This window comes from Mauremys reevesii, linkage group 3 (assembly GCF_016161935.1).
Source record: "Mauremys reevesii isolate NIE-2019 linkage group 3, ASM1616193v1, whole genome shotgun sequence".
In the NCBI taxonomy this organism is placed as follows: Eukaryota; Metazoa; Chordata; order Testudines; family Geoemydidae; genus Mauremys; species Mauremys reevesii.
This window is the reverse complement of record NC_052625.1, coordinates 73510437-73533626: the sequence shown is the minus strand read 5'-3', so window position 1 is coordinate 73533626 and position 23190 is coordinate 73510437. Positions and strand designations below refer to the sequence as shown.

Genomic DNA, 23190 nt, shown 5'->3' with positions numbered 1-23190 from the left:
TTTAAGGTTTTGCCCAGAGGGAAATCCTCCGTGTTTTGAATCTGTTGTCTGTGAGACCATCTTGTTTTCTAATCTCACAGAGGTATTCCTTTCACCCTTTTTCTTTAATTAAAAGTCTTCTTTTAAGAACCTGATTGATTTTTCCTTGTTTTAAGATCCAAGGATTTTGGATCTGGGCTCACCATGTATTGGTGGGGGCAATTTTCTTGAGTCTACCCAGGAAAAAGGGTATAGAGACTTGGGGGAGGGAAATTAGTCAAATCCTGCCAGGAAAGGGGGGGATAAGGACTGGGGAAAATTAGGGGAAGGCAGAGTTCCTAAATAGCTCTTCCTCAAACATTTTTAAAAAACATTTGGTGGTGGCAGCGACTGTTTTGCCTAAGCTGGTAAAAATAAGCTTAGGGGTTATTCATGCAGGTCCCCACATCTGTACCCTAAAGTTCAGAGTGGGGGGAACACCTTGACACCCCTATAAGCCTCATGGTAGAAACAGGCTTTCCAAGAAGGCTCTGAAAGGGGTCAGAGAATTAACTTTGTGGAAGAGTTAAGTTATATTTACTCAACTTTAGTAACTAAAATAACATTTTATTTTTACACATAGTACTGCAGAGCCAGCACCAAAGTGTGAGAATGAACTGGATTCTATTCTGGCTAATGTTCTAATAAAATAATTAAGTTGCAATTGCATGATCCAGTTCTGCTCTCATTTACAGCTATTCAGTAATACTATTGTCAATGACCTTGAAGAGGTACATATAACTCAGAACAGAAGTTGGCCTGCAGAATCTTTATTCCTTGTGATGACCCTGAGAAGGGGAGTACCCAGTTTGACTGTCAAAATTCAGATCTAGAATAAGAACCCTTTTTACTTGTAAACTAGCAAAATATATGGCTCCCATGAAGACTTTACAGGACCTGATCCAAAGCCCACTGAAATCAATGGGTGTCTTTCCACTGACATTAATGAGTTTTGGATCAGGCCCATAGAAGGAGGATCTCATTTTACATTAGTCTGGATGTAAAATATTGTATCTAGAACAGTTAAAACTACTTTCATGGAAATCTTTTTCTTAGGGTAACAAATACTGAAAAATTTATTATGCAAACTGTAATGTAAATATCTCTAGTACATTAAAAACTGCAAGAACACATGCTCAAATAGATAGACTTGGCTTCAATAAATATGTAGCTTTGGATGAGAGGCAAATAGCTATTTTTAGCCCACTCCACCAAGAATTTTTCTATTTCCCCCCCTCCAAGCTGCAAAATGTTCTTGGTTACGTCTGTATGTCTTTCTTTGTGTTTCATAAAAAAAGAAGTGAAGGGGCTTTTGTACTGAATTTGTTTACTGTACATACTGAGTGACTTGAGCCAAAAATACACACGTAGCTATTAATCAACATGGTACGTCATGCCAAAAATGTGCACTCACTTCTGAATACATGGTATCAGGAACACCTGGATGTACCCCCAGTGATAAGCGGGTGGTCATGAATACTTTCATGGAAAGAAGAAAAGAAAATCAGGCAGCAAAACAGGTCATTTGAACTAAGGTTGCTGCTCTGTAGTTTTTATATGTGTGCTACATTCATACAAAGAACCATCCCTCCATAGGTTACAAATGGAATCAGTCTGTGTAGAGTCATCAAGTCAGAGTTTAAGGACAGAATGGGTCACCGGCACCACCGGACACCCACACACTAAACCCAACAACTGAAATTAGACCAAAGTAGTACAGCCCTCAGGAGACTAAGGGCAGGTGTACACTAAGGGCGGGGGTCGAACTAGGGTACGCAAGTTCAGCTACGTGAATAGCGTAGCTGAATTCGAAGTACCCTAGTTCGAACTACTCACCCGTCCAGACGCAGCGGAATCAAAGTCCGCGGCTCCAAGGTCGACTCCACCACCGCCGTTTGCAGTGGTGGAGTACCAGAGTCGACCGCGGCGCTTCCGGAGTTCGAACTATCGCGTCCAGATTAGACGCGATAGTTCGAACTCCAAGAAGTCGAACTCACCGCGTCGACCCGGCTGGTAAGTGTAGACTAGCCCTAAGTTATTTATGTGCCACAGAGAGAAAATAGAAGGGACAGAGGTGCACAATGCTCAGGACTCCCACAAAGACACGGAAATGAGTGGGATGTAGTCAGGTAATCATGGCAAGTGACCCTCACCCACACACTGCAGAAGGCGGCAACCTCTCCTGTCCCCAAAGTTCACTGCCAATCTGTTCCGGGGGGAAATTCCTTCCGAACCCCACATTTGGCGATCAGTTAGACCCTGAGCATGTGGGCAAGCACCAATCAGCCGAGCACCTGATAGAGAGAATGCTTGGTGCCACCTCAGAGCTAACGGCCAGATTAAGATCCCTAGAAGTCACAATAGATTTCACCAGAAGATACAGATGAAGAAAATATTTGAATGCTTCAAATAATGATCACAAAGTCCTCTGCATTGTAAAGGATGTTGCAATTAGCTGCCAGATGAATCTTTAAAGATGATACCTGAAGCCAGGTATAGCAGATACTTCAACAATATTTGTATCGAGCAAGGTTCTAGAAATTATCTGCCATACTTCATTATAGTATGAAGTGTAGTTGCAGCTGTGTCGGTCCCAGGATATTAGAGAAACAAGGTGGGTGAAGAAATATCTTTTATTGGATCAAAGAGAGATGAGAGAGACAAGCTTTTGAGCCACACATGTCCGAGAAAGACGATGGTCAAATAAAAGATATTACCTCACCCACCATGTCTCTCTAATACTTCAATATGACGATAATAAAGCAGTATCCAATATCTTTGGTTCTGTCTTTGGAGTCTTTTAGGTAGATAGCTTCGGAGACCAAACCTTAATTTCTTCAGACCAAGAAAGTGGTCAACTAACGTTAACTGTGGAGGTACACATGTCGTAAAAGGACTGAGAGGCAGGGTTAGAGTGATACACTCTATGGGGCCAATTCACACTCTGACCAGAGGACCATGATTTGGTTCTGAACTGGTCTAAGATATTCTGAAGAGGAATTAGAGAATTCCTTCTCAACCTCAAATGGTAAGGAAGCAGAGATGATGGTTAGAAAGTTTCAGCAATCGTTGAGGGGCAGGCAAGGTCATTTTGGGATGAGATCATTGAGACGGGAGTACTCCCCAGCCAAGAGAATAAAGGAGGGTTTGATGCTAAGACAGTCTATCCTGGTGGAAACAGAGTTGATACTGAGCAACTTGTGTCTGTACCATACTGTCTGTACTTCACCACCTCCAGGGGAGGCGAAGCTGCATCTTTGGAGTCCATAGGCTGATGGAACTGCTCTGAGCTTTTGGTTTAAAAAACAAAACATGCCCATGCCCCCCCCCCAAAAAAAAATAAAACAAAACCCCCCAAAACAGTCTTTGGTTTTTCTTTGCACAACAAAGAAGGAGCTGAGTGGAGAGCAGCCATAATGACTCTTTAACTGATACAACCTTGGCCCAAGACGGTGCATTTATCAACGTATATAGCCATATCCTGTGTTAACGCCTTTTAATGCTTCTAAGGTCTGCACATCCCATTATGTGAACACAAGTGCTATTGTAAAGACGATTTCATGAAGAAAAGCAAATGGATATTTTATCTTTCCAAATAACAAGATCTGAATGCCAGGTAATTTTGTTTTGCTTTTTGTTTCCTTGCATAATTATGTTACTTAAGGTAAAATTATCTGGCCCCTTATCACATGCAAATTGTGGGCTCTTCCTGAGATCAGCCATCAAGGTAATATCTTAATGCCAAATTACTAATATATTTTCAGCCCAATGTCCAGACTGTCTAATACAAGTTTTGTCCAATTCAGCCAACTTGTGTAGCATCACAGGCAGGGCTGGAAACTGCGAATGCAGCAGGACAAATATAGATGTCTTGAAAATGTAATGTGTACTTCAAGCAAAGCAGATAACTCATTAACTCTTTGACATGCTGGCTATTGTTCTCAGACTCTCTCTCCTCTCACAAAAGCAATAATGCAACTGGAACTTTGTTACTGAAATAAGTCAGTTGTCCAAAGGCATTCAGTACCACACAATAAATCCTCCAGTGTACACCTTCAGTGAAAGCACTGCATTAGTAATGCTCTATTTGGGGCTGAGGAGGCATTTCTCCTTTAAAGGCCTATTGCAAGAGTTTATAGCTTTAAAAATAAAAAATGTTGCCACCTGAGATTAAATCTCCTCATTGTTGCTCATCCAAAAGGTCATTTTTTTTGTCTACACTTGGGAAAATTATATTTGGCCATTTTTGAGTTATTTGGGGATGAGGAAAAGGTTTTATTATGTTTCACCCTCTTAGACAATTACCATGGGCCAGATCCATGAAGGGACTTGGATGTGAAAATACATTTTTCTGGGCACCTTTCCACACAGTGGAATCTAGAGCCCAAGTTAGGTGCCTAGGCTCCCTCTACGATGCATGTGGAAAGCTCAGTGTCTAAGGATTGGATCCACAAAATCTAACATGCTGAGCAGGGAGCTGCTTAAGCTAAATAGCAGGAAATAGTGGGAAGAAGGGTGTGACCTAAATCCATATCCCTCAAGGAGACTTATGCTTTACACTACCGCTTTTATCAGTAAAACTTTTGTCAGTCAGGAATGGGGAAAAACGAAACCCTTGACTGACATAAGTTTCACAGGCAAAATCGTTGGTGCGGACAGCGCTATGTTGGCAGGAGAGGCTCAACCCAAATGTATGGAGGATGGCAAGGGAAGCTGGCATTTCTACGGGGGGCAGAGTTAAGGTAGTATGGTTACCTTAACTATAAATTTCCATATTTGCATAGATTATAAGGCCAGAAGGGATCACTATGATCATCTAGTCTGCTTTGGTTTTCTTGTAGATGCAACTTCACTCTGAATTTTCTGGGTTTCTAACTTCTGTTCACTGTTAAACTCTAATATTCTTGAAAGGTAACATACACATCACAACACTGATAATTCAAGCTGTAGGCTCACCCAGTAAGTTTTTTACATGGGATTTAGTTTGAGTTTAAATACCTTCATTCCTTTGTATAGAATTTGTACCCCGGTGTATCAGTGTGTCATATCAGACTGAGACAGGGAAACTAGTCAAAATAAAACCACCACCAAACTGAACCTTTACCCAAAACTAACACTGAGTGGAAATCAATTTTTTTCCAGAGTTCAAGTTTAACTGTTCTTCTGCTGCTTTTTTATTTAACATTTTTCTACAATGTTACCCTTTCTGATTCTGGCTAGAACCAAAAATGTATAAAAGAAATAAGCAAGCAAGCAAGCATTATTTAAGGAAATATAAGCTCAAATAGCTTTGGCTGAGCTTTAGGTTGTTAATCACAGCAAAACAACCTCTATAGGTTAGTCTGTCAATACTTAAAATTCAGTAACACAGCCCAATATGCAAAAGTCTTTTTGATGGACAGCATAAAACTAATTGGAAGTTCTTATCCCATCTCTGTAACTGGATTTAAATCTGGGGGTTGTAATTATTGTGTTGAAAGTTACATTACCATATGTGTTTCAGACTGAAAATCGTCTGTATTCAATATGTTTCAGATAGTATTATCTCCAGGAATAAGAAACCAACAATATACAAGGAGCATATCACAGAAAACTACCCTTGCTTCTTGTGTTCATAATTTTATCTTACTATACAAGTATCATTCAGTATGTGAAACAAAAGATGTGCCGTGTTAATACTGGTGTTTTGCAATTATCACTTAGTTTTCCTTTGGTTGTTACAGCAAGTCCTGCTTAGGCAAAGAGTCTAAGGCTGTATTAGCATTTCTAAGAAAGAGAGGAAATATACCAGCACAGGAACTATACTAATTAACAAACACTGTACACTATTCTGTGCTCTAATTGTTCAGAAAAAAAAGTAATTACCTACATTTTCCCTCAAGTACTTAGTGGCTGAGCACTGGAAAGGATAACATTTAAAAGAATTGTATTAATAAGGTTCCACAACATTACTGATACTAATTGCATGTGTAATAGTCTCATAGACCTGGAGGCTGTTAACTAACATTAGCTCCTAGGAACTTCTACTCTACCAATGGTTCAGCCTTTTTCTTAACTTTGCTACTATAGTCAGGAGGGTTGCTGTGACAGCAGGGTGTGGCTCAATAATGGAATTATTATGCTATTTAGTTTTAAAAGACTTTTTGAGGAGAGGAGTAGCAATTGCATGTCCCGGGGAAGAAATGTATTCAGGTGGGATCAGAAAGAAGAGGATGGAGGCAATGCAGATTGGGATGGGAATTGCAGCCATTGATGTCAATGCCTGAACCGATCTTGGAGAACTTTATTTTACTTTTCTCTTTAGTTTTTATTTTATTTACATTATTTGGGAGCTTTACCTGAGGAATGGAAGGAGAAGATGGAACTAGAGTAAGGAGTGGAGAAAACTTCAGTTGTGGAAAGTTAAGGATGGACATAAAAAAGAGACTGGAGGAAGACTGATGCCATAAAGGCAGGAAGGCTCTGCCTCAGACAGGTGAGTTGGGTCTATGTAATTCACACAGGTGCCATATGAACACCATACCAAGCCCATCATGGAACTGAATACTGTCCTTATGCCAAACGGCCAAAGCTCTCATTTGCTCCAACTTCCTTCTGCAGGTTTAAAACTCAGGGGTAACTTGTCTCTATGGTTTAAGGGGAATTCAAAATAATGGGAGCTGTGCTAACTGTGTTAACTGTGCCCCAAACATATCAAGCCTGACATTGGTATATTCAGACCTCACAGGGAAAATGGATCTAGTATTGGCTGGCTTTATTTACTGAGTGCAAAAGAACATACATTCAGTGATGTATGTAACCAGGCTTCCAAAGCAGCTATTAGTCTAATTAACAATAACCGTCTTATGTGAATTACTGAAAGAAAAAATCAGAACCTCAGCAGATGATTTTTCTCAAATGGGATGGGTGCTTCAGAGAGGACTGGTTTTTTACTTTCAGTATCTTTCACTGAATTTCATAAATATCTTAATTAATGAACAACTATGTCAAATTTAATGCAACATCCATCATAACTCTACCCACTTCTGTGAAGTGCGGCACATGTGGTGTTAAATACTTCTTTATACACTACATGTGCAATGTGGCTAAGTAATAGTTGTTCTGCATTCATAACTTTGAATGAACTGCATAATGTCCATGTAAAATCTGTATTTATTTTATTTACTGTGATAAAGAGGAAGAAGGTGCTAGTGTATTTGACAGTCAGATCACGTTATTCCACAATCAGATAAGCAGTCCAGTGATGGAACATTCTCTTCAATTTAAACAAGACATAAAACTGTGACTCATTTGGTTACATTTCTCCAGGAGAGACCAGATTTAGTGTTCAGACTAGGAGCCAGGATCTCCTGAATCCTAACCCTGGCTGTGACACATGGAGTCATGGGCCAGTCATTTAACTTTCTTTCCTCAGTTTTGTTATGTATAAAATGGGGATAGTACTGATCTACCTCACAGGGGGTAGTGTTAGGACTAGTTAGTGTTTGTTAAGTGTTCTGAAGATTAAAAACACCACACTATGTAAGTGATAAGCAGGGGCGGCTCTACCTTTTTGGCCGCCCCAAGCAGTCATGCGCGGGAGGCGCCCCGGAGCCGCGGGAGCAGCGGACCTCCCGCGGGCATGACTGCAGAGGGACCGCTGGTCCCGCGTGGCTCGGCTGGACCTCCCGCGGCTGCGGACGGTTCGCGGGTCCGGTGGCTTCGCTTGAGCTGCCGCAGTCATGCCTACGGGAGGTCCAGCCGAGCCGCGGGACGAGCGCCCCCTCCGCAGTCATGCCTGCGGTAGGTCCAGTCGTCCCGGGGCTCCGGTGGACCTCCCGCAGGCATGACTGCGGCAGGTCCGCCGGCCCAGCCTGCCGCCCCCTAGATTTTGCCGCCCTAGGCACCAGCTTGTTTTGCTGGTGCCTAGAGCCGCCCCTGGTGATAAGTATTACTATCTTCCTCAGTTTGGCTTAGCAGAACAGTGCCACTGTACTAACAAATAACAGAGAGAGTCCCTGTCCCCAGGAACTTGCATTATATGATTATAGCGTATATAAGATATAGTTGTGCAGAATTTGGATCTAACATGGCAGTGTTAACAACTGTTACCAAAACTGAAGAGCATTCAGAAATCAATACAGTAAAATGAAAGGAATTGTTACAAAAGAGGACCACATTCAAACTTGTAAGGGTGTGTAACACATCACTGAAATCTATCTAGTAAATTGGCCTAATTGATCAGGGAACACTGTGCAGGATAATATAAAATATTTCACTTGCAGAAGGGAACTGAATTGGGGTTAATGATGCATTTACCTTTGCTACTAATTCATTAAAGTCTATTGCAGTAAGTCAAGAGTTGTGCGTACACCAGGGCTAAATTTGGCCCCAAATTATGCATTTAATGTGGTTTTCAATGAAACTTTAAGGTTTCCACAGTAATACAGATAATCTTAATATACTTATCGTTAGTATATTTTTGTGCACTGAAAACATCTTAGATTCATTCTGAACCAATATGGTGTATACTTACAACTTTTAAACTACAGCTGGGAACCTCAGTGCAAATAGCTTTAAGAGATGAAACAAAGTTAAATGTAAGGGGATCTGTGTCTTTTGAGAAACTTATGAGGAGCCGGACTTTAATATTTCGTAACACTAGTGCTTCTCTTATCTTCCCATCCAAATATGGCCAGTACCTGTGGAGAAAGCACACAATACATTCAGGGAAAAAAGCAATCAATTAGATTTTTACCAAGGCAGACCTAGCCCCACTAGGGAAAACTAAACAAAACATGAACAGCATTTGTCTGCAGTCTAGGGAATCAAACTGCAGTGGCAGGAAGAGCTGTGCTAGACCCTTACCACTGTGTCACCCTGCTTTGCACAAAATCAACCAATCCTGGGGGCAGTGAGACCCTATTGGCCTGTGTGAGTGAGTATACCCGAGCTCTCCCCGGGTGGGTGGTTGCAGAGCTGCCCCTCTGCAACCATGCAGAATTCATGCAAAATGAACTTCTAGTCCTCCCACACCCAGCGGAGTGATGCACATCTCATCAACAGTGTTAAAGCAGATGCGAACGGGAAGTGCAGCTCTCGCAATTCCAAAGAAGAGAGGGAGCTATCAGAAAGCACTGCTTACCCAAACCAGAGAGAGAGGGAGAACTCTTCTCCGTTTTAAGCAGAAGGAGCTGTCAACGTCTTACTTTTTAAAGCCCTGATTGTCAGCCTCTCCCACATTCTGGGACCTCAGGCCTAGGACTATAATAACCTCAAGAAGTTCCTGCCAGGAGGTGGGGGAAGAAGAGAGAAGAGATACCCCAGAGCAGGGTCCCTATATTATTTGGGTGGAACGGGAGTTTGCTCACTTGAGGGCTCTGTCTCTCCCCAACCGTCACTGTCCAGTTGCTGGGGAGTCGGTGAATTCTTACCCAAATGTGACAGCTGTCTCTGTGGCACTATTCCTACTGTCCTTGGCCCAGAGCACTCAACATGGGTCTAGAGATCCCATTCCTGGAGAAGGAGCAGGCCAGAAGTGAGAGAGTCTGGCAAGAAACCCAAGGGAGATGTGCAGCTCCTTTCTACCATCAATCTAGGGAGATTGCCAAAGAAACTCCTTTAATGGGAGGCTGGGAGGATAATGCCGGTCAGAAAGCTATGGAATGCCTCAAGTTTAAAGCCAAGGTGCCAGTAAAACTGCAAGGGACCTCTCTGTGTAGACGGTCCTGTGTCTCGAGTGGATCTTCCCCTCAAATCCACATGGATCTCTGGATTAATCAGGCTAGGGGGACAGATCAGCTGGTTCCTCTACAGAGCGGGAAAAATCCTTGCCTCCTCCATAACAGAGCAACAATACAATTAAAGTTACAAAAAGATTTATTCCATTTTAAACCACTAGTATAGCTTTAGACAGTAACTTTCTCCAAAAACGTTCTTGTGGGTCTCAAATTTCTCACCTCTGGTTTTGGAAGGGTTACACACAACTCATTTTTTTTCCAATTATGCAAGAGCGAAAAAAAGCCATAAATATAAATTTTCAAAAGAGCCAGCAACCAACAGCTATCATTATGGCACCTGAATTAAATGGCCAGATTTCCAAAAGGCTCAGCTCTCAGCACCTGCCTTTGAGAGCAATGGGAGCTCCTGGATACTTGGTAGTTCTCAATTTAGCCACTTATTCAGCTCCAACTGGGGAGAGGGGGAGCTGAATAATTTGATTAAGATTTGGCTCCAGTTGTAGGTCCTGGGCACTTTTGAAAATCTAGGCCATAAGTATATTGTGCATAAACTTTTTTGACTTTTTTTGCTATGAGCTAGCTATAATGTAATATGGCTGGAAGTGCAATCTGTGCTGAGTTTGAAAAGATCTGTTTGTTAAAATAAAATTATGACAGCTTCCATACTGTGTATTAGATCCTTCAATATGTTCTCTCTCTCTTTCACACACACAGACACTATCTGGTATTCATGCCAATGCCAATAGCCGTTGTATCTAGGTGCTGAATACAGTAACATAAGAAACAAAAGTGAGCTCTACTGTTGTTTTCCTGGGTCTCAGTCACTTGTAGATGGTCAGACTAGACACATTTTGATCTCCTCCCAATAGGGGAATCCACATCTTAGAACCCAGAACTTAGAAATCCCATCTTAGGTCCCAATTCTGCTCCCAGTTAAGTCAATGGTAGAACTCTCACTGATTTCATGAGAGTTGAATTGGGCCCTAAGAAATTGATCCATAACAATTAACTAAATGCCTGCTATTTATTTTCACCAGAAAGAGCTTTGTCTCATTGCAGCAATGAGCTAATATGTTGTGGACACTCACTAACCTTTTAGCATTTGTGTCAAAGACAATAGGGAGGTAATCCATGACAGCTATATAAACAAACTGTTTGGCGTCATCTATAACATTGTAGATAGCTTCAATATCCAAGACTCTGTCTTTTGGACAAAAGAGTTTGGGAGAATTCTGTGAAGACAGAAAGTCAAATGTTACACTTAAAATAAAAGGAGAGGTGTTTCTTTGTCATCTCGAGGTGAGATTTGCAAATAAAATTACATAACTTAGTGGAGAATATTAACCACTGGTATGTTAAACTATACAGCTGTAATTTCAAAGGTACAGAGGGGGAATCAGATATCTAATTGCTGTTTGACCATTACACAGAATTATAGCTGTAGAGGAAGATTTTCAAAGGGGTCAATCGTAAAAATAGCCGTTGCTATCAAAGTAGCTCTACTTGAGAGGAAGGTGTTACATGATACATCACAGGATTTTGCTTTAAAGATTCACAGAACTGGTTACATTTCAAAGTAGTAGATGTATCCAGACCACAACACTAACAGGGCACATCATTCATAAATATTATGAATTAGTGTTTACTAATTAGTGAACTACTGTTTCATGCAAGGTAACATTTTGCTAAGAAAATCACAGTTGGTGAAAGGTACTGCTTGCTTCTCTGTAAGGGTCTGACCTTTAAAACCTCCCTCAATCATGTTGTCTACAAATCACTCTCATCAGGCATTGGTTAGACAAGTGAACATGCTAAACTTTTTATTTTGTTACCTCATCTTCCTACCTTCCCCCACTTTCTTGGTCCGCTTTGTCCACATGTTGCATCCTGACAACTAATCTAATGTGGTCTCTCTGGTATAAAGGCTTTCTTCTTTATTTGTCAGTACAGTAACTAGCACAATGGGGCCCTGATCCTTGACTGGTGTTCCTAAGTGTTATTTTAATAATAAAAAATACAGAGAGTAATTAAGATCATTGGCAGTTCAGAGTATCCATGCTCTCCCAGGATTAAGCCCTGAATTCTCAGAAAAAGCAACTGCATTTTCTTTTGTCTCTCTCAGCCACTCAGGAAGACTGTACCGTTGCTAAGCAACTGTACCATGAGGATTCCTGAATGGAGAACCATTGATTTACTGTGATGTTCAGATCTTACATAGCAAGAAAGACTAGAAGAGAAGAATTTTTAAGACAATGACTTTAGATTCAAGAAGCAAGGTAAAAAATAAAAAAATATAACTTAGGTGATTTATTTTTATTATCTGAAACTGTTTTCTCAGCATAGTGTATACACAATTTGATTTACTCCAAAGATAACAGACTATTCTCTCTCTAGAAATGCTCAGGGGTACAAGTTAACAGCAAAAAGACAAACTAGCTACAGAATTCAGAGCTGCTGCAGTCTCTCTTGAAAGCAGTTTGATAACTATTGTTGATCCAGAGGCATTTTGAATATAGGGTAAATTGGCAGAGTAAAGTTAATAGACTTGTCTACCATGTTTATTTTCCACAGGAGAGGGTATAGAAGGGCAAGGGACTTGCCAGCCTTCCTATATTCCCATCATTGGCACAGTTGCAGAAAAAACATTATGAAACTATCACTAACATTCATGTCTGTGCACAGATATGAAATGCAAATTGTCCATTACGACATTTTTAACATGATTACAGGAGAGACATACAAATAAATTTCTGACCAACTGTGGTCATTAAAGATCCCAGGGCATTTATTTTCAGGATTAGGATTGCTGCCCTGGCCAAATTCCAGTTTGGATAACTAGATACTAATAGCAAACTTCTCTGTGACCTTTCAACTGGCTATAGAATTCTTCTGCAGTTCCTTTCCAAGGGTATGTCTATACTACCTGCCGGATCGGCGGGTAGTGTTTGATGCATCGGGGATTGATTTATCGCATCTCATCTGGATGCAATAAATCGATCTGCTAATCGACACCCATACTCCACCTCGGCAGGAGGAGTAAGCAGCGTCGATGGGGGAGCCACGCCAGTCAACTTGCCGCCGTGAGGACAGCCAGGTAAGTCGAACTAAGATACTTCGACTTCAGCTACACGAATAGTGTAGCTGAAGTTGCGTATCTTAGTTCAAACCCCACTGCTAATGTAGCTCAGGCCTTAGACACTTGAGCAATGCTGCCCGGTGTGAGAAATGATATATTGAAAATCCTGTTTTCAAGAAGGGACGAATCTGGTTTTGGAAACTGCATCTTTCTTTCCTTCTCATTCCCACTTCCTGAACAACCTTGTGGTATAGGAAATAAAGCAAACATGAGGAAAAGAAGATTTATCAGGAGAAACTGCAGCACAGTGGATGGGGGAGCAAAGGAAGATGAAGTGGATGTAGAACTACCCTTCCATGGTTCAAGTCAGAACTAGATGGTAAGTATCAATCAGTATCAATTATGGGGCCTCACTGAGCAAACTGAAGCACAATATCCACTGTAGGTCTACCCTAGCTCCCATTTTCTTCAGTGTATATGAGGTCTTTTGCAGAGGTCATTTTAAAACTGAGGACAGTTAGCTAGTGATATATAATTGCCCTGTAGGCCCTACACATTCAGTCTCCACCCAGGAGGAATGCTAGTATGATACAGTGGCTGGGCGTGTTGGAGTGGATTTGCTCCTGGGAGAGGGGAGAGTCACTGGTGGGTTAAGTTTTGCAGCATGAGGATGTGCTCTCTTCTTTCATGCATGCGTTTATCAAAAGGACTTGTTCGGAAATGGTTGGTGTCACTTTCACTCACAACCAGGCCAAATGTGGTATGAAAGGTATCTTCCCCCCTACACTCCATTTGCTCAGGCTGCGTCATTCTTCACCCTATGATAACCTCATAATAGTAACACATTCTCTGTGACTACAAGCTCATTACTGTATTCTCCTCCAAGAAAGGATTTCACCAAGACTTACCATTTGTTCAGAATGGGGCAGCAGGTTTGCAAATTGGTTTGAACAACTAAAATCATATTACACCCACTCTGCCTTCTGCTTATAAAGTCTCAGACTGACTAACTTGGTGGTGGTGTTTTTTTTAAAGTCCTTAATGGGGTAGGCCCTAGCTCTGTTTGAGATCTTCCTTGAGCATCTTCTCAATAGGTATATATGGTCACATACCTTTCAGGGATTCAACCATTGAACATTAGGCGGATTGGGAATCATGCCTTTGCTGTGGGGAGTCCAAGAACTCATTCTATTCTTCCATCTCAGTCCATTTCTCCCCATTAAAAAACAGCTTTTTAGTATGCTGGGCCTTTTTACTTTCTCCTATTCCCCCTCCCTCCCTTGGTACTGGGCATTCTCAACCAGTTTTAGTTGTTTCAATGTTGGAGATGTTAAAATGATCTATAAATAAAAGTTTCTGTTATATAGCACTCTGGACGCATTCATGGGGATGGGGAGGAAGTGCTATGTTAATAAGATGATTATGATAATTAATCAACCAAAAGTCACATTGCAAAAAAATAGATACTGGGCTCTAATTTTAGTAGAAAATGTAACAGGATTTGGACTAGCTATAATTAAAATATTAGATACAAAATTAATCCATTTAGCTACAAATTCTTTGCTAAGCTGAAACGTACAGGTAATAAGTTAGCCACATGAGGGCTCTCCTGTTGTTCCTTGACTATAAGAAAAAATATTGGGAATTACAGTACATGGAAAGAGTAACAATACAAAAGTTAATTTTCAAAGCTCTACATTCATGACAGTGCTCTACATATAGTTAAAATGCCATGAAAATCAGAGTGAATTTACTATGCTTTACGTCCATGTAATGTGAAAAGTGGGAAAAAAAAACCTATGAATGTCTCCAAATTTGGTTATAGATTTCCCCCACAAACAATACACCTATTGAAATGGTTATTTTCTCCCCTGATGAGAAAGTGATCCAGTCTGTCAGCAACCATAGATTTCCCTTGTACTTCTGTCTTATACAGTCGGTAACTATGGTACTTTCTCTGTAGCTCAGTTTCAGTCACTGCCATGACTCTCAATTTCAACAGCTTATGTTGGCGAATGAAAAGTACTGGTGCGTATATTCTTAAGTTAGGCTACATTTCAGAGAAGCACTTGAGCATGTGCTTAAGTTCCATTATTTCTAAAGGACTTAAGTGCTTTCCTGAATAGGAATACTTCCTGGGTGTTAAAAATCTAAAAATGGAAAGTTTATACCTACAGAAGATTGGGTACACAAGAGTGCGGAAGCACGTTTAGCGACGACTCTTTCAGCAGTGAGCCGCTGCTGTCAGGGAGTAAGCAGCATCATGGTAGCTATTCACATGTTCTGTCAATATGTGTTCTGTCTTTTTTTGTGTGTGAAGAGACATGTGATATTTGACATTTATGGCATTAAACACCAGACTAACCCAATGTCTCTATTCAGTTATGCAGTAAAGGCAATGTTGTAATAGGAGGTTCAACTAAAGCCAAATTTCTCGGTCCCAATAAAACTCAAATGTTAAATAATATTCCCCCCGCCCTCGCTTAAACAGGCAAAGAACAGACATTCTCTTAAGAACTCACCGACACAAAGACTTCTGATTTTGTCTCATTCAGCTGCAGCGTCAGTTTATTTTGTGTATCATACACGCCATACAATCTCTTAGACCAACTTGGAGGCACTTTATTCTTGTATTTTAATGAGCTATACAAGGCAAATATCCTTTGTAAATCTAGGACGAGGCAGCTGCAGTTGTACACAATGACACCAAGTTCTTTCATCTGTGAAATTAAAGTTCATACCATTAACAGGGTATTGGCTGACACATGTATCTTTAGAAATATACAGTATGCACATAAAATACATTTTCATAAGTATATCCTGTATCTGTAGAGAAATATACACCAGACAAGAACAGTGGAGAACATTACCAACAATGGTATGTTAAAGGTTAATACATAACCTACATGGCTAATATTAAAGTCTTGATTCAGACAAAAAGATGACAGTGTGCAAAAGTTCAATGTATTTTTTTCTGAATTGTGCACCATAATAAAATATAATGCACGACCGAAGAAGCTTCTGATGAATGGCATCTACTTGTTACAGAAATGCCCTCCAGTCTGAGATTATTTATAAAGGCTATTTCTTCCTTAGGTGTTGCTTTAGAGCTGCTCCTCTTACAGTTTGTTTGTTTGTTTTTGCTTGTTTGCAATAATAGCATTCATGATCTGCATTCCATTTCTGTGGTGGCTAAACCTAACACCCTGATAGAAAACTACAAGAATAAACCTGAATGAAAATGTACATTTCCCAGACCCTATTCTGGAAAAATCACATACAGGGGAGCATCAGGCCTCAACATGTCGCACTCTCTGCGGGATGGCATGATAGGTTGTAGCACTACCATCAACGTCCAACTCCAGGAGCAGTTTTGGGTTTGTAGGCACTGGGAAAGCTGAAAGAGTAGAAATCTCACTAAAGGAAAGTGGTTAATTCACCAAGGCAGAAAGGATATGATGTTCATGCTTTATACATGGCAGGCATGATGAAAAACAACTTTTGTCTCTAGCAGTAGTTAAATTTACTCTGGCTTTGAGTGACAGCAGTCCAGTGAATAGGACACTGTAGTTGGAGGCAGAAAAACTGGATTCTGTGCCTGATTCTGCCACTGACATGGTACGTGACATTAACCAATTCACTTCATCTCTTAATTCCTTAGTTTCTCCATCTAAGAAATGAGGATGATACTTTCTCTTCCCTTGAAAAGCACTTTGAGATCTATGCATAAAAAGAGCTATATAAGGTGAAGTATTGTTATTTCCAGTGCTAAGTTAGAAAAAAACAAAAATACCATGGTAAAGGTAAATACTACAGTGCAGTAAATGCCTTTTTCTTTTATTAGCATTAGTACCACACTATCCACTGCATTTAGCTGAAGGTAACTCTAGTACTTAATATGTTGATATAATTTCTTCTAGAAATGTGTGCATCACATCCCTTCTGTAGTCACATTGTGTCAGTACACATAGTTTCTTTCCCCTCTTTTGTTTTATAAAGGCTCAAGAAAGATTTTCACCACTGTGGGTCACAGATACTGTCGACCTCCCAATATCTGCATAGCACTCCTGTTTAAACATCTCCAAAAATAAAGAGAGATGCCATTCACATACCTAGTTATAGCTTGGGAAACAATATCTGTTTAGTCCAGATTAATGCTTAAATGGTCCATGCTGCCCTCTGACAAGTACAGGGTTGCATAACCCAGAGGATGTGGCGTGGGGCGAAAGGGGCAAGTGCCAACTCTGCACCATGCTCCACTTTTCCCGACGTCAGAGAAGCCCCTTTGCCCTCCGTAGTGTACCTGGGAGCAAGGCAGTTTTAACAGTAATTGACGTGGTTACAGCATCTTTCCCAAGGATCTGATCCTGCACCACTGAAGCCAATGGGAACTCTGTCAGGTGCAGGTGCAGGATCAAGGCCTAAGATATTATGTCCCTCTCCAAACTCACAAAGCAAACTGTTCAAGTTAATGCTGACAGAGTCAGCAAGGGCCTCCCATCCACATTGTGAAATCCCTGAGGGGAGAAGCCAGTGGGAAGCAGCTTTACATAAACTTTTAGCAATGGGGCCTAGTGCGAATGAGAAGAAACAGAGCCTGCTCATGGATTACACTTGCCTCTCTTGACTCCCACAAACATCAGGTGGGATCTTGGGGAATTGGATGTAGTTTATTTTTCAGTGGGGAAGGAAGATAATGAATGGAGCTGATCTTCATTCCATTTCTGTGGTGGCTGAGAGGAACAACAAAACCTAACACCCTGATAGAAAACTACAAGAATAAACCTGATTAATGAAAATGTACATTTCCCAGACCCTATTCTGGAAAAATCACATACGGGGGGAGCATCAGGCCTCAACATGTCACACTCCAAAAATAAGTTATTAGTCAGCTTCAACATACGAAGCTTACTTAATCAAATTGCATAAACAACAAGACTTAGCCAGCTTTTAACTTAATTCAGAAAGAAGTGGAAAATTTCATAATTCTATGAACACACACAAACATGGCACTAGCATTTTAGAATGTAGACTGTATTATAACAATTCATTTTGTGGGTCACAAACAACAACAACTTGGTCTCATTATGCAGAAAGAAATTATTCTAAATTGCAGCACATATTCTAGTAAAATAATCTTTGGCATAATAACTATACTCTGATCCTCTGTGTCTACCTGCTTGTATGTTTGAGATTTCATTTATTGCACGGAATAAAACCTTTTAGCAAATTCATATGACCTTTTAGACCCTGGCCTTTTAGAAACATTGCTGTCCATAACTTCCACTATGTTTGAAACTAGATCTCATTGCAAATGGATGATTGAAGCAGAAGCAGACCACCACCATAGCAGGTTAATACAAAAACCAAATGCATGCTATATAGAGTGTAATACAAGCCATTAGATCATGATAAATCAATTACTAAGGTCTATAATGACCTAAGCTCCTTGGCAGCTTGTAAATAAGAAATCATATAATAATAAAAATATTTAAATGCCACTCTAGAACTAAATGGATTTAATCCAGTTTGAAAACACTTGCATATGGACGACACAATTCATTGTAGTGCACAGACTCTGTATTTATTGCATACTCTGAAGTCCTCTTTCAAATTGAAATAACTGTGCTGTGAAGTGAGTTAGTCCAAGCTATTGTTTGTGTGCCCACAGTGCTGTTGCAAACTTCTTTGGGAATCCTCCAACTGCTACACACTGCTTTGTGGGCGACCATCACTGACTTGTCTGTTTACCTGTGTGCCCTCCCCTGCTCTGGGGTCAAATTGACTGGATGCCCCCTCCCCAGTTTATAAACTGGCTCTCAGCCAGATTTTCTCCATTTGCTCTTGGATTCCAGTTTATCACAATAGCTGTGATAAGACTCCAGAAACCCTACAACATGCCTCGAGCAGCTGCTTGGAGGCACACAGAGATCTCGTCACTATCTAGGGAGAAGCAGGTGCGTGCAGGAAGCTCTTGCAGCCACCCACTGGAATAAAGACCTTTTTGTGGACTTTGATAGACAGATGTCCACGAGTGGCCACAACCAGGATGCTGAACCATGCTGGATAAAGAACAAACAGCTCAGGAGCACCTACATTAAAATGAGGGATAACAGGAAAAAGTCCAGCAGGGGACGTGTAACCTGTTCATTTTTTGAGGAGCTCAACAAGATTTTACCAAACCACACGACCCAGGCACCTTGTGAAGCCTGGTGGCTGCTTTCTGCCTGGCCCGCCCAACGATGAGCAGCAAGACTCATTGGAGGATGAGCACCAAGAGGGAAGTTAAGCGATCTCCCCAGAAAGCTGGAATCTCTTTAGGGTTTAGGGCACTGATGCTGACCAAGTGAAAGGCGAGCCTGATTCCCAGGCAGCAACCAGGAACAAGGACTAAGGAGGCTGATCCTATGGAGGGAACCTCGGCATGTAAATCTTTTAATATAACTTTGGCAATAATGTAATAATTATGTTTCAGTGTATTATGATGATGTTTTACTGCCATGCTAGCTTCTGTTCCAAGTGCCCCAATGGCTCAGCTGCAGCTGAAGGAGGATGTGAGCTAGAAACCTTTCTGAGTCGGAGGTCCCCACCTCCCTCATACTGTCCATTTGTGCACCTTCCCAATGTACACCTTTCCAAAATGGCAGCTACTCTGGCCAAGCAATCAGCTCCGTCTCATGTTAAAGCCCCAACTATCAATTATTTTCCCACACAATGGAGGGAACATGCCCATGTATTTATTTTCCTTTTCCCTTCCTTCAACAATCCTGCTGGCAAATGCCACCCCTCCCTTCTCCCCCACCCCACAAAAGCCCCATTCGCCATCTCAAAATGGCTGTCAGCTGCACTATATGTCCGCAGCCTCTATCCCACCAACTCCCATGGCAAATTCAAATAAGGAAAGCATTCTTTTGTGCAAAATTCAAGAGAATATTGAGACACTTGCTACAGGAAAAGAAGTTCGCCTAATGTTCTCACTTTACACTGATAGACATGGGCAATACATGCTCTTAAAGCTACAAAGATTACAGATCCCCTGTAAATGCCCAGTAACACACATTTTTACAGACTGGTAACAGCAAGTTCTTCAGGTAATCATTACAGACTCCTATTTTTTTCTGCACTTTTAACATGTCTTCAGGGGAAATAAAGCAAAATCTTAAGCTGAGAAACTGTTTAATTTTGATTCAGAGATTATGAGAAATAGCTGCATGGCCATCCCCCTACCCTGGTGTAGCTTGTGACTCCCTTCCACTCCTGGAACACTTCTGGGGAGACGTTATTCTTGTGGAATAACTTCACAAGGTATCTTGCTAGTCTGTCCTTTGCCTTTTTGAACAAGGCCATTCTCTGCCTCCTAATCCCCTACCTCAGTGTAACATCATGGAGAGCCTACAGGGGATGTAGGAAGGATTACTAACCAGCTCATCCCCGATTCACCCTGCTAATCCCACCGACAATAAATAAGAACCTCCAAGGCACAAAAAAGCTTGCAAAGCCAAATGGGGAACATACCGGTAATTCCCAATCCTCCCCGCGCCCCGCCCCCCCCCATGCACAACTGTAAAGCAAAACAGCATATACTGCACAGACAGAAATCCCAATACAGCCTTCCTCATGCACACACCACTTACCATCTCCAAAGATCTCCCAAGACTGGGAAGAATCTCAGGGAGGTAAAGCTAGACATGCATTTTAAAAGGTGCTAGCACAGGCTCCCTAGAATTTGAAAAATAACCACTTGTCTTTTATTTTTAATACCGCCATAGCTATGGCACTGCATTGGCCAGACCCTCGAGGATAGTCTGGCAAATAAGAAAGGGAGAAAATGGAAAACTCATGATGAAATATTGCAAACATCAATACAGAGTCCCAAAACACCCCCCAAAATGCAGAGAGGTGGAGGCAGTATCTGGGGATGGAGGGACAACCTGATCAGGAGATTTCCAGGGGAGATTGTTGCAGTGGCAAAGGAAAGCCTGGCAGTTGCCAAGGAAAACATTGCCATGGTCAAAGGTAGTGTGATACAGAGGCAATTCCTGGAGGGCATATAAAGCCACAATGCCCTATTGCAATGCATATTACTATTAAGGCAGCAGGCAATACAGTACTGCAAACCAACACCCAGCCATATTCTGCACGCCCTGGACAGTACCGCTTACTGGTGTAAGGATCCACGGGTCTAGAATTTGGGGTCAGGGGTGGGTCCTGGGTAACCAACATCTCCATGTTGAGCCAGATGAAGCACCACTCACCCATTCCTGGAGTGTTAGATACCACAGGAAAGGACTGCCCAAAGAGGTCAGAGTGACAAAACCCTGCAGCAGCCTGACTAGTTCACATCAACCATTTAAACCAGGAAGTTAGCCCACATTGCCGCTCAGTATGCTTGGTGTCTTCCTCTTCCTTCTCGTCCATGTTCCGGTTCCACCTCTGCTGAAGACTTGGGTGCTGCTGGAGGAGCTGCTGCTGCCACATCATCTGCCCAGAGGTGTGACAGGCAAAGTCCCAAGTTCAATTCATCCATCTCTGAGTGCTGAAATACAGCCCAAGCAGCCTCTGTGTATTTGAGATTGCCAGCATAGTGCATGGATATTGTTGGGTGCATGCTGACCAACCGCAATTAGAAAATGGTGTTAGCCTACCCAGAAAGGAAGCATAGGGCAGAGAGAGATGACTCATGGGATTTTTAAAAAATCTGAACTATCCTCACTTCCACTATGCATAGTGAGAAAAATCCCAGAAATGCACACTGCTCAGCATGGAATAACCTCCAAGAATGCTACGCCTGCAGTTTGCAGCAAACCACCATTGTGAGTATGCAATAATGTGCATCAACATAGGGCATGCTGTCCCATGTGAACACTTTTCCTGTGGCTTGTGTACTGCATGTTACCTGGCACAGAGTAAAAAGCTGCAGATTAAAGCCCCATGTAGAAAAGCCCCATGTTTCCAGGATGTTTTAACTAGGGCTATACAGAATGGTTTCTACCTAACAACTCATTACAAAACCTGCAGAACACATAGGAAGTTCTTGTCCCAATGTAGGCACAGATACCATACTAATAGGGGCCTGTAGTAATAATAAATAATAATGTGGGAGGAAAGGGAAGTTTGCATTAATAGGAATTACAGAACCTGCATCACTCACCAACATATTGATAGGCGGATCGATTCCATAAAGCCAAATTTGTTTCCTTGTAAAATATTCTTCTTAATAAGATTACTGGATTACTGTGGCAGTCTCCGCTATAACAGGATTACAGAAGAGAGTGGTTCTCATCACAAATCCAGCATGTATAAATATATCTTAGTCACAGAACCATCTTCTTGATGTAAAATACAAGATGATGTCAAGACTGTGAAGAGGCAAAGAGAGCTCCAGCATAACCTTTTCTTAGGTTTTACCGCCGGTAATGTCTACAGATTTTAGTTTCCTGCAAACTATTAAAGAGTATTTTAGCTAACACTTAGCTGGCATTTCAAATCTCTGAGAGTGTCCTGAGGTAAAAACAAACATACATGTACTCAATATCTGTCCACTTGGCTTACCAACATGAGTGTGTGCAGTGCAGATGTTCCTCGCCAGTTTATATTAAAGAAAAACTAAAACAAAACTAAGCAATAAGCCAAAAAGGAATCAAATCTAACACTTTACTGCCTCTCTTTCATAACTCTTCTCTTTTACTACTGTTGGCAAATACTGATTAGAAAAAATGAGTACAAATCACACACAGCAGTAGAGGCTGCCTATCCTCTCAGTCAGTGAGTAAAACAAAGAAAAAAGAGAAAGTGACTAGGTCATAGTACCTGGGACTGTGTAAACAGGAGATCTCATTTTGTATTCCTCCCCCCCCCCCACAGAGCAGTACAAAATATAAGGCTTAACCCATGAGTCTTTTTATTTTGGAAACTGGTAACATTTCTACAAAAGTGGCATAATTTTTTAAGAATATTGATGATTAAATGGTTTACTTTCATTTTGATATTCCTGCATAACAAACTATTTCCTAAAAATATTTTTTTTAATAAATGAATGTTTCAATGTTTTCTTCTACATTATAATAGCATATACCCCACATTGAACCATCTTACGATAACTACACACAAATAGAAACATCTTCTACTCTGCTCTCAGAATCTGCATGGATCTTTTCTGGGATTTTCCAGCGCTCAGATTTTTTGCTATGCTAGCTTTTCTCAGAGAGTTTTTTCTATACCAGATACATACTATTTTTTAGCATGTGCAGTATTTCAGGAATAAATGAGCCCAGTGCCGCAGCACCATTCAAGTTGTGAATTTTAGTCACAAAAAGATTAACAAAACTACACAGATATTCATAATAGTTATACAATGTACATCGTTTAATCCCCACC

General features: G+C 41.1%; 1 protein-coding gene and 1 long non-coding RNA gene across 10 annotated transcripts in view; one reads left to right on the top strand and one right to left on the bottom strand.

The window, feature by feature from the left end:
- The window catches only part of PLD5 (phospholipase D family member 5), a 262504-nt gene that overhangs the window by 12165 nt on the left and 227149 nt on the right, over positions 1-23190 (bottom strand). For all 9 annotated transcript variants that reach the window (XM_039531261.1, XM_039531269.1, XM_039531260.1 and 6 more), the window contains 3 exons: positions 15336-15533; positions 10830-10969; positions 8534-8699 (listed from right to left, as the gene is read on the bottom strand). In XM_039531261.1, the coding sequence (XP_039387195.1) occupies positions 8534-8699; positions 10830-10969; positions 15336-15533 (504 nt within the window). The remainder of the gene's footprint in view (positions 1-8533; positions 8700-10829; positions 10970-15335; positions 15534-23190) is intronic.
- Positions 11926-16557, top strand: LOC120401366. Its single transcript, XR_005596402.1, has 3 exons — positions 11926-12013; positions 13068-13192; positions 16475-16557. It is a non-coding gene; the product is annotated as an uncharacterized LOC120401366 (long non-coding RNA).